The 12597-nt window shown below is 51.7% G+C and overlaps 1 protein-coding gene across 7 annotated transcripts in view; it reads left to right on the top strand.

Annotated features, from left to right (window-relative positions):
• TLN1 (talin 1) overlaps positions 1–12597 on the top strand; it is an 880838-nt gene that overhangs the window by 814178 nt on the left and 54063 nt on the right. For all 7 annotated transcript variants that reach the window (XM_085627686.1, XM_085627681.1, XM_085627685.1 and 4 more), the window contains 2 exons: positions 1271–1333; positions 1456–1638. In XM_085627686.1, coding sequence (XP_085483812.1) covers positions 1271–1333; positions 1456–1638 — 246 coding nt within the window. The remainder of the gene's footprint in view (positions 1–1270; positions 1334–1455; positions 1639–12597) is intronic.

Raw genomic sequence — 12597 nt, 5'->3', positions numbered from 1 at the left:
CCAGAGTGGCGAGAGAGAGGGTGTCCCAGAGTGGCGAGAGAGAGGGTGTCCCAGAGTGGCGAGAGAGTCGGTGGCCCAGAGTGGCGAGAGAGTCGGTGGCCCAGAGTGGCGAGAGAGTCGGTGGCCCAGAGTGGCGAGAGAGTCGGTGGCCCAGAGTGGCGAGAGAGTCGGTGGCCCAGAGTGGCGAGAGAGTCGGTGGCCCAGAGTGGCGAGAGAGTCGGTGGCCCAGAGTGGCGAGAGAGTCGGTGGCCCAGAGTGGCGAGAGAGTCGGTGGCCCAGAGTGGCGAGAGAGTCGGTGGCCCAGAGTGGCGAGAGAGTCGGTGGCCCAGAGTGGCGAATGAGTCGGTGGCCCAGAGTGGCGAGAGAGTCGGTGGCCCAGAGTGGCGAGAGAGTCGGTGGCCCAGAGTGGCGAGAGAGAGTGAGTGGCCCAGAGTGGCGAGAGAGAGTGAGTGGCCCAGAGTGGCGAGATAGAGTGAGTGGCCCAGAGTGGCGAGATAGAGTGAGTGGCCCAGAGTGGCGAGAGAGTGGGTGGCCCAGAGTGGCGAGAGAGTGGGTGGCCCAGAGTGGCGAGAGAGTGGGTGGCCCAGAGTGGCGAGAGAGTGGGTGGCCCAGAGTGGCGAGAGAGTGGGTGGCCCAGAGTGGCGAGAGTGAGTGGCCCAGAGTGGCGAGAGAGAGTGAGTGGCCCAGAGTGGCGAGATAGAGTGAGTGGCCCAGAGTGGCGAGAGAGAGTGAGTGGCCCAGAGTGGCGAGATAGAGTGAGTGGCCCAGAGTGGCGAGATAGAGTGAGTGGCCCAGAGTGGCGAGAGAGTGGGTGGCCCAGAGTGGCGAGAGAGTGGGTGGCCCAGAGTGGCGAGAGAGTCGGTGGCCCAGAGTGGCGAGAGTGAGTGGCCCAGAGTGGCGAGAGTGAGTGGCCCAGAGTGGCGAGAGAGAGTGAGTGGCCCAGAGTGGCGAGATAGAGTGAGTGGCCCAGAGTGGCGAGAGAGTCGGTGGCCCAGAGTGGCGAGAGAGTGGGTGGCCCAGAGTGGCGAGAGAGTGGGTGGCCCAGAGTGGCGAGAGAGTGGGTGGCCCAGAGTGGCGAGAGAGAGGGTGGCCCAGAGTGGCGAGAGAGAGTGGCCCAGGGTCGTGAGCCCTGCGGATGTCTGAGGGATCCGAGTACAACCAGTATGAGGTGTGCTGTAGAGCATCAAAGGTGGAACATAGCTGTTGCCAAATGAATTGAGATTTAATGGCTGCCACATAAACGTCACTTTGCTTTATTTTGCATATCCAGGTGGGTGCGATCCCTGCCAATGCGGTGGATGATGGCCAGTGGTCCCAAGGTCTCATTTCTGCTGTAAGTACCAGTACTAATTCCTACTTTGACATTAACTGATGTTTGAAGTTATATCGTGTTTACCCCACTCACAAACTCTGAACTCTCCTGCTCTTTCTTGCCCACTCCCCTCCGCCTCCCAGGCCCGGATGGTGGCTGCAGCCACAAACAACCTATGCGAAGCTGCAAATGCTTGTGTGCAGGGCCATGCCAGCAACGAGAAGCTGATTTCCTCTGCCAAGCAGGTGGCAGCTTCAACTGCCCAGCTCCTGGTGGCATGTAAGGTGAAGGCGGACCAGGACTCCGAGGCCATGAAGCGGCTACAGGTGAGTGATGCCCCCACGCTTAGGTGTATCAGTCATCAGAAATTGCCCCTGTGAGTGCATTTTGCATTCTGTTTCTATGTATTGATTGTTTTTGCCCATACAGCAACCTTTCATATGTTCACGGATGTGCAAGGTATGCGTGTTTTTGTTGCACGTCTAGAGCACCATCAGAAAATTCCCCACCTGCTCTTCAATGTGGGATAAAACTGAAAAGAAAGGAGTTACAAGGTGATTCTCCCGGTCAGAAAATAAGGGTCTGCCATATAAACAGAAACCTAGTTACAGATATAGGCTCACCCTCACAAACTTTAGAAAAAACACCTTCCTCCCTGGAACAAATACAAAACTTGCGGGGAATGGCGTCACTTCTGTGAAGAGCAGAGAGCAGCTAGGGAAGAAAGCCTGCAAAGTTTCCTTTTGGCCACAGGAGACAAACTGACTAAAAACAACTCTCCCACCTTGTAAGAAAGTGCCCTCTTTCTGCATGGTTGCACCCACTTTTTGCTGAACTGCTTACGTACTTTCACTAAGTGTGCCCTGAGCTCCTGCCAAACAGGTACCCAGGGCCTATGTTCTTTCCCTAAAAACTGCATTGAAGACAAAACCTCATTGGCATCTCTGGCAATTATTGTGCCACCCTTAGAGGTCCTGTACCGCTACACGAACACGCTGCTTTTGCAGGCTGAGTGCCTTGGTGCAGACCAAAGTGAAGAGTCGACATGGCACACATCCCTGTGTGCCATGCCCACAAACCACTGACGTGGCATACATCAGTCACCCCTCTAGATGGGTGCCCTATGCCAGTGGTGAAGGTACAAGTGCATGAGCCCTGTACCCCTACAGTGTCTAAGCCAAGTCTTAAACATTACAAGTGCAGTAAAGCCATTAAGAGTATCTGGTGCTGGGAGGTTGTCATTACGAGCTCCACAGCACCATAATGGCTACACTGAAAACTGAGAAGTTTGGTATCAAACTTCTCAGCACATTAAACCCACACTGATGCCAGCGTGGGAATTAATGTAAAATGCACAACAGAGGGCATCTTAGAGATGCCCCCTGAAAAACGACCTAACACTAGTGTCCAGACTGAGTGGATGCTTACCAGCTGCCACCACCAGACATGTTTCTGGACCCCTGGTTCGAGAGCTCCTGCCTTCGGGGTCTGAAACAATGCACATGTGTATCGGGGTGCCAAGTCTCCTCCCCCAGGATGGGCAGAATCCACGAGGGGGAAGCTTCAAAGGCTTGCCGCCTTTGTGAGCTTCCCCAGGCCTATTGCTGCTTTCAGGAACTGGCCCCCACCCGTTCTCACCCCCACTTTGGGTGGGAGAATCCGGCGGGAAACCCAAGTGAGGAAGAGAGGTGTGCCCACCTTTGCCAACTCCACCCCTCAGGTGGGGGAGGCGAGGTGAAGCACAACTCCGTCCCCGCCATCTTGCAGATGGGGGACCCTAGCCAACCAGAGTGAGGAATTTGACCCCCTCCCAATGGAGGGTGGCATAATAGGGGGTGAACCCACCCCAATGAAGGGACCCATTGGTCCCAACCTTTACTTACATGTTACGCGCCTACATCTAGTATTTAGGGGCCACCCCGAACCATGCTTCGTCAGACAAGCAATGACAAGAAGAAAAGAAGGATCGAACAGCTGTGCTGCAGCTAAGAAGAGGAAGATGCCCACTGACTTGGCCCCAGCCCTACCAGCCTGTCCCCACTTTGAACCTGCAGAAGCGAAACTCTGTTGTGTCCTGCAGCCAGCAACCTCAAGAACTCAGAGCACCTGCCCTGCTTTCCAAGGAAAAGACTTTGTCTCCCGTGAACAAATCCGGTGTTCACAGACTCCGGCTCTGGCCAAATCCTTGAGTCTGCACCACTCTGCATGTGTCGCCCACGGCCCAAGTGGCCCAAAACCACAAGAAGGTCTCCCCGGGGATTCTGACCTGAGATCTGGTGATCTCTGACGTTCCTTGAATCTCTCAGCGAAGCCTGCAGCCACTTTCTGGAGACTCCGCGACCGGAGCTGGCAAGAAAAACCCAACGCCTAAAGACACCCCTGCACCCGAAGCCCCATGGCATTGGGTGGCCCAACAGATGGTGTCCCAGCATCCCCAGGCATCCCAACTTACCTCTCCAACCGGTGGTCACCTCCAGAAGATCTTCTTCCACGAGTCTGCAGTCTTTGTTGAAACAGGAGAATCCCCATTGCAATCAACAGGGCACCCGACGCCAAACCTGCACCCGGCCGCTGCTGCACCTTTACTGCTAAACAGGATCCTGCTTTGCCCTGAGCCTAACACCAGGAGCTCCGCTCCCACAACCCAGTGGCCTGCTCGTAAGCAGCTACCAACCGGAGGCCCCCTTTACCCTGAGCCTAACACCAGAAGCTCCGCTCCCACAACCCAGTGGCCTGCTCGTAAGCAGCCACCAACCGGAGGCCCCCTTTACCCTGAGCCTAACACCAGGAGCTCCGCTCCCAGAACCCAGTGGCCTGCTCGTAAGCAGCTACCAACCGGAGGCCCCCTTTACCCTGAGCCTAACACCAGGAGCTCCGCTCCCAGAACCCAGTGGCCTGCTTGTAAGCAGCTACCAACCAGAGGCTCCCTTTACCCTGAGCCTAACACCAGGAGCTCCGCTCCCACAACCCAGTGGCCTGCTCGTAAGCAGCTACCAACCGGAGGCCCCCTTCACCCTGAGCCTAACACCAGGAGCTCCGCTCCCACAACCCAGTGGCCTGCTCGTAAGCAGCTACCAACCGGAGGCCCCCTTTACCCTGAGCCTAACACCAGGAGCTCCGCTCCCACAACCCAGTGGCCTGCTCGTAAGCAGCCACCAACCGGAGGCCCCCTTTACCCTGAGCCTAACACCAGGAGCTCCGCTCCCACAACCCAGTGGCCTGCTCGTAAGCAGCCACCAACCGGAGGCCCCCTTTACCCTGAGCCTAACACCAGGAGCTCCGCTCCCACAACCCAGTGGCCTGCTCGTAAGCAGCTACCAACCGGAGGCCCCCTTTACCCTGAGCCTAACACCAGGAGCTCTGCTCCCAGAACCCAGTGGCCTGCTCGTAAGCAGCCACCAACCGGAGGCCCCCTTTACCGTGAGCCTAACACCAGGAGCTCCGCTCCCAGAACCCAGTGGCCTGCTCGTAAGCAGCTACCAACCGGAGGCCCCCTTTACCCTGAGCCTAACACCAGGAGCTCCGCTCCCAGAACCCAGTGGCCTGCTCGTAAGCAGCTACCAACGGGAGGCCCCCTTTACCCCGAGCCTAACACCAGGAGCTCCGCTCCCACAACCCAGTGGCCTGCTCGTAAGCAGCTACCAACCGGAGGCCCCCTTTACCCTGAGCCTAACACCAGGAGCTCCGCTCCCAGAACCCAGTGGCCTGCTCGTAAGCAGCTCCCAACCGGAGGCCCCCTTTACCCTGAGCCTAACACCAGGAGCTTGGCTCCCACAACCCAGTGGCCTGCTCGTAAGCAGCTACCAACCAGAGGCCACCTATCTCCCATTGGATAACATTGGGCCTCAGCACTCTGCACCCAGGAGCCCTAGTGCCGCTGAGGGTGTAACAAGAGTGCATCACTGACCGTGGGGGAACCCTTGTCCTTACCCCAGAAACTCAACCCCAAAGACCGAGTACTTACCTGGTAACCGTTAAATTAATTTCTCTCCATAGGAACCTATTGAGTGTTTTTCTCTGAAAAATGTTCTAAGTGTGGAGTTGATTTGTATGGAAACCTGAAAAAGTACAATGATGCAAAACTGTTTACTAACCTTTTCTCTAGGAAATGTCCCAGTGTGATATCTAGGCTTATCAAACAGAGTAGAAAAAGTAATCTAAAAAGTAACTAAAAAGTAATCTGTACAGTATTTCAATACCTTGACTCACTTGTATTTCAAACAACTGCATTTTGAACTTGCATTCACTTGTAAACACTGTATAATATTTTGCAAAGCATTTATTCCACTTACCTGTACCAGGCTAGGCTTGGTTCTAGAAATAAAATAACTTAATACTATTTTTGATACAAACAAAATTGGTCTGAGTTCAGTCTTTGAGTGTGTGAATTCATGTAACTTTACCTCTGCCTTCCTTTGGGGTTCCACTGGACTCTGTGCACACTGCACCTCCCTTTGGTATAGTATATACACAGCCAGCTTCCCACACATGTAAAGTCGTCTTGCAATCGATGTGTGTGTATATTCACTCAATACCATGTCATGTATTCAGTGCGGCTGCTAGTTTCTCCAGGCTTTCTAATTCTTGTGCTGTTCATTATTTTCTCTTCAATATTTTATAAACAAGGGAAAGAAAGCAGACTCTGTGTTTTTTCAACTTTTCTGTTGAGCAATAAACGGTCTGCATGGCACAGAGCTATAATACACAGCGCGTCACCGAGTACACAAATCTAAACTTGATCTCAGATGGCCATCGTCACCTGGCTCAGTTAACATAGATAAGGAGGGTCAGTCATGAAGCCCCAAAGCAAACGAGTGAACCTGCCCAATTCAAGGAGAGTGTGAGCCATACGGGGAGGATGCCCGGTCGATGCTGCCAGGCTCTGCAGTCCTTCCAAGGCGGTGGGCGTGTGTGTGCCAGGCAGTGGGTGGGCAGCCGTTTCCTCTTCCCTGGCATCTCACCCCCTTCAGTTTGTTGTCGTTCGGTCATGCTTCACCCGTAGAGGAGAGGATTTGACATTTCCCCCCAGGTTAGCGATCCATCATGACAGACAGATGTGTCTCACAAATAGTTAAAAACAGCTCTAGTGCTGCGCTTCCTTTCCACTCTGCCCACTATTCGTTCCACAACAGAGTGGATTTTTGACAAGCACCTGCGTTTTATTACAGGGCATGCATCTGTTGCTCTCCAAATGTGCCATTGAGAGGGTTCTGGACTCTAAATGATGGGGGGGGGGTTGTTACTCTTGGTATCTCTGTCTTCCGAAGACGTTGCACCTCCAGCCTCTGAATACCCTACTGCAGAAGGGCAAATTCAAAATGCTCCTGCTGGCCCACATCCTGTCTGCTCTGGACCCAGGCCACAGGATGGCGGCCTTGGCCCTTCAGGGCTTGTTTTCTCATACACCCGATCTGCACTCCTGCCCACTTTCTCTGATGTTCCGCGTAGGCCGGGGGCATATTGATGTTGTTCTACTCCCTTTTCGCCCCATGAGTGCCCCTCGGGTGTTCACGGAAGTGGTGGCGGTGGTCGCAGCTCACCTTCCAGAGTCAGGGGTCACTATTCCTGTCCTTAATGACTGGTGTTTGGAGGCAGGTTTGTCAAACAGTCATTCATGGAACCTCTTGGGGTTCACTATCACTACCACTTGAACCCACATCACTCTCGTCGAGCTGCAGGCCACTCATATGCCTCTGAAGGCAAAGTGAGGTTTGTGCGGGTTCTTACCGTCAACACCACTGACTAGTTGTACTGCAGTGAGCAGGGTTGGGGGGGGTCCTGTGTCAGGAGGAGGCTCTGCACTTCTGGAGGGGGTAAGGGACAGCTCTAGAGCATTTCCTTTATCACAAGCCACATGGAGTGATGCTTGAATGCTGGAGAAGACAAGCTAAGCATGTGGCATCTGGTAGATCACGAATTGCATCTACATCCTGAGGTGGAGCGAGGCATCTTTCGACAGTGGAGAACACCCTGGCCAGATCTTTCTGTGGATTGGAGTTTACACAAGAGCAGTCGCTGGTAGATGCATTGCGGCTGGAATCCAGCACAGACTTCCTGTATGCCCACCCCCTCCTGTCCGGAGTCTGAAACAGACCAGGAATGAGCTGGCCCAGTCATCCTAGTGGCTCCCAAGTAGGATAGGACGTGTGGTACCCAGGCCTTGTGGGCATGAGCATCCATTCTCCGATCTGCTGCCGCTTGGTAAAGGTCTCTCCTGCGGCCCTGGTCTGAAAGGGGCTGCCATCCTATCTGTCTTTGTGTCCGAACTTGTACTGGCGAACCTGGGTCGGATGAGGCGAAGGTCCTGGGCCTCGTTGCGGGCCTTATCTATTTATTTTTGCTCTCATCTTTACGCATTTCTGGCCTGTGATTCACCCTGAAGTTGTGACCTCCTACCTGGGCACATTGTGTGGTACCAACACAAACATCAATGGTTTTCCCCCTCAAGTCTCGCCCTGTGCCCCCTCTTCCTACTCTGCAGAGGATCAGCTGAAGCAACGGGCCACAACTGTAACGTTTCTTGCTCTGGAGGCTCAGCTACATCATCTTGCCCTTATCTTTAATGGGTTCTACTTCTTGTTCTTTTCCTCGCATCTCCTTTCTTACTTAATTCTTTCTGAATAATGTGCCATCTCCTCCTTCTGCTTCTACCCGCATTCACTTCATTCGTGGCGTTCTCTTCTCCTCTACATCTCCCTCACTTCACCCTCTCCATCTTACAAATATGTCGACCAATCGAGTTAAGGCTGGAGCAAACTGTTTGAAGATCATCCCCCCCCCCCCCCCCCCAAGTTGTCCAAAGCATCAGCAAAAAGGTTCAAACACAAGACCCTTGAACAATTTATTGAAAATAGTGGTCGCTATGGGAGACTCAAAACTAACCTCACGTTCTTCACCTACATCTCATACTGAATCACCATTTTCAATAACTCCCTCGACGTTACTTCCTCCTCCTCAGTCCCACACGGGCACCAACTAAAAATCTCCCCTTCAGCTTGTTTCGATGGCTCACTCACCATCTCACTTTACAACAGCAGCAAAGTTCTGATCCAAGCCAAAGACACTTATCTCTCTCTTTTGGACAACCTATTCCCATCCCTGGCATTCTGATTCCTCATCGAACTCCTCCTTCAATGTTCTCTCGCTGATTCTTTTCCACCAGAACACCAGTTTGCGGCCCTCCCTTGGGGCACAGCCGTCCCCCTGGCAGTCCTGTTCCCCCTCCTTCACCCCTGCTTCCGCCTCCCCCCCCCCAATCCTTCCTTCCCCATCTGGGATGTTACCGTCAACACTCCTTCCAAGCCAGTGGCCTGCTCCCTCATCTACACCCCTGTACCAGCCTGAAATTCCACAGAAGCCTCCCCCTCGCCAGGTTAGCTACCCCCCCCATCCAATCCATCTTTCCCACATCCTGACTCCCCAGCTCTCACAGTGACTTTTCCTCCTTATACTCAACCTTCTTATTCACCCCTCCCTTCTTCCCCCTCACCCTCTCCCTTTTTTATGAACCCTGGGCAAACCCCTTTTATTTCTCTCCATGCCCCCTAACATCCCAGAACTGCTGCTTGAACCTCTATCCCCTTATGACAACTTCCTCTCTCCCTCCTTTTCCCCTAATCTAGCAGAACTTTACACTTTCTATAACCACCAGCCGGGGCTACCATCCTTTTCATGCTTGTTTCAAGCCCCCATACACTCACTGCGTCCAGCCTGCGCACCTTCTCCACCTCTCCCTCTTTCTCCCCCCCCTGACTTTCTGCCTTCCTATGTCCCACTTCTATCCACTTCCCCCTTGTGCTGCCACTACAGATCCCCCCTTTCCCTTCCTCAGCTAGAAGTCAATACTTGTATTTTATTCAATGTATGCCCAGAAAACTTTCTCTCCTCCACAGCTGCACCGACAATTACTTCCAATCAATGTCTCTTTACGAGTCTCCCTCCATTCAATATTCCTACATCCACCCCTCTCCATGCTCTCCCTCTCAAGTCGAACCCACCACCCACCCTGATCCCAACGAACAACCCAACATTCCGTTTCCAGCTCTGCTCTCCTTGGAAAATAAACTAGGATTTCTCATCTCTTCGATCTCCCAGCTTGAAACTACCACCCCCCACCCAAGTACTAACATTTCCACTCTTCCCAACTCCCTACTTCCCTTGGTGAGCTCTTACTTCCCCAAACTCCCGAGATGTACCCTGGTCCCACGCCCCAAAAAAAAGCCTCACACAATCTGTCACCAACTGACATTTCCAACTCACTGGCTAGCTGCAATTCTTCCAATTCCCACCCCCACACCTTCCCTCCAGCTAACGCTAATCACTGCACTATACCAACCATCTCCCTCACCCTCACCAAATAGCAGCCATCTTCAATCCAGTCACCTATTCTCAGGAACATTATCCCTATCACCCCTAAAAGCCCTGACTCCCACTTCACCAAAACAGTCATCTCAGAGGCGCGTTGTCTGCTTCGCAACTGTAGATCCACGAACAAACGCAAGCTGGAAATTTCAGACATCATTAATCTTTACAGTCTGGATATACTTTTCCTCACTGATACATGGCTCAACGACACTTCCCATAATTCTTTCGATCGTCTGCTCCCCACTCACTATTCCATTCTCAGGAACGATAGAGAAGATAAAGTCGGGGAAGCGTAGCAGTTATCTTCAGGAACTCCCTTCATCTCAAAGCTTTTCCCAGAAGCTTTTTCCGTTCCTTCGAATGCCTTTCTCTGGAGCTTCAAATAGAGCACAACTCCCCTGTCAGGTTTCATACCATCTATCACCCACCTGATGACAGCGCTGCCTTCACAGAGGAATTCACTGACTTTGCGAGCAACCAATACTCGCAAAGCGACAAACAGAGTTTTATTGGAGACTTTAATCTTGACTGGGGCAATCTGGAAGATTCAGCCGCCAACATGCTTGCCACTTTTCTCTTAGGAAATGATCTTGTTCAACATAACACAAAACCGTCTCACTCTAAGGGCTCCATTCTTGACCTTGTTATCTCCTAAGTAGATATGCTAACTGCTGTTGATCCTATACCAGTAGAATGGTCTGACCACTTCCTCATCCCCTTCTCTCTACACCTATCTCATTCTGTTACCCTTGGCCAACCTAAAATAACTACTACCTTGTTCCACAACACCAAAAACATCGACCTTGGCATTTTGTGCACCACAGCTATGAGCTCACTTCCCATCTTAGACCCCCACTCTGATGTCAACGACCTGACCACCCAATGTCTCACCAGTCTATCAGCTGTTATGGATAATGTTGCTCCACTAGAAGTAAAAAGAAATGACCCACTCCTTCTGCTCCGTTGTTCAACAAATCCCTCTACGAAGGAAGAAAAAGCATGAGGAACCTTACGAAGCTATGGCGACTTTCTCCTTCCACACAAATCTATCCAATATTCGCCTCGTAAGATCTCAATACCATAAACACATCTTCCGTGAAAAAGCAATGCACATTAGAACCCTCCTCGATTCTGCCAAAAACAGACCTAAGAAGTTATTCGACCTTATCAAAAGCACCAACATCTCTCCCACCATATTTGACAACACCCTTCCCACCCCAAAATAGTGGCAGAATTTGCACTATTCTTTGATGAAAAAGTAAAATCACTTGTGGATCAGGTCACACATCCTTACCCCCCTTGAGGACAACAAACACTTAGTAGTGTGGCAAAACTTTGACATCATCCTTGAAAGCATTCAAAACCTAAACCCTCTTCTCATTCCATCGACCCCATCCCCAGTGACATTGCCATTGACTTTTACACCCATACACTCTCCTACTGGACCAGTCTGATAAACCTCTTCCTCAACCAAGGTTCCTCTTCCTGCTCCCCTTAAAACAGGATAGGTTACCCCACTTCTTAAGAAACCCTCTGCTGATGCGAAAGATCTCAACAACTTCCGCCCTATCACCAACCTCCCTTTTCATGCTAAAATTACAGAAAGTTGTGTGGCGAAGCAACTTTCCCAACATATCAAGGATAACTTCGTCTTTTACAAATTTCAATCTGGTTTTACCCAAGGCTGCAGCACAAAAACAGCCCTGCTTCAAGTGATCGACAGTGCCCTGCGAGTACTTGACCCTGGTGAATCTTGTCTCCTGAACCTTCTTGACCTATCCACAGCCTTTGACACTGTTAATCACAACACTCTTCTGAGAACTTTAAAGCTAAGAATGGGTTTGGAAGGCACAGTGCTCAAATGGTTGGAATCATTCCTCTCGGGAAGATCCCAGATGATCAAAATAGCTAATTGTCTCTCCACTTCAATGGCTGTTGGACAAGGAGTCCCTCAAGGCTTGATCCTCATGCCCATTCTGTTCAAGGATTACATTGAACCCCTGGGAAATCTCCTAAAAAAAAATCTGCGATCCATTATCACCTATATGTGGATGACACCCAAATCTACCTAAAGGTATCTTCCACTCATGACATTTCAATCCTCAACACCACTCTCAACTCCATCCACCACTGGCTGTCTACTCATCAACTAATTCTGAATCCTTCCAAAACTGAATTCCTTCTCCTCTCGCCCTCACTATCTTCTCCCTCTAGCCAATCTTGGACGAACAACAAGCCCACCATTGTTGACAGTGCAAAATCATTAGACATCATCCTAGACAGAAAGCCCAACTTACAGTCCCACATCAATTCCATCGCGCTGAATGCACGTTACAACTGCGTCCTCTCTGGGGGGGGTTTGGTACTTCTTTCCTGAGCAAGACCTTGATGACCTCCCCAAATCCCACCTTTCCCCACTAAAATCCATCCTCTACTCAGCAGCTCGCTTTGTATATGGGGCTCAAAGAAATGATCACATCTCACCCATACTGTTGTCTCTTCGCTGGCTTCCTATCAAAGCAAGGTCAGTTTACAAGATGGCCTGTATCTGAAAGAGACACGTTAGAGATAGATTCCTTACCTTAGAATATCCCCAGGCATCAGACTGTATCCGGAACGTTTTCGTCAGCAGTACCCCTGCGTGTCGGTAGGCGTCGTCGAACGGCTCTGCGTACGTCGCTGGCGTCATAGCTGACGAGATGACGTCGTCGGAGCTACTTAGACGCGCCCATGCGCGCTGACGTCAGTTCTTTCTTTTTCCGTGCAGCAGCGCAGATTAAAATTCAAGTTACAGGTATGGTATGTTCTCGTTACTTTTGTAATCCAGTACCGGTTCTAAACCCCCACTCTGGCGGGAAGACTGTCCGGAAACCCCAAGGAAGGAAAGGGGGTGTGCCAGCCTCTGCCAACCCCACCCCTCA

Source organism: Triturus cristatus, chromosome 2_1, assembly GCF_964204655.1.
Source record: "Triturus cristatus chromosome 2_1, aTriCri1.1, whole genome shotgun sequence".
Classification (NCBI taxonomy): Eukaryota; Metazoa; Chordata; class Amphibia; order Caudata; family Salamandridae; genus Triturus; species Triturus cristatus.
This window is presented reverse-complemented; position numbering and strand designations above follow the sequence as displayed.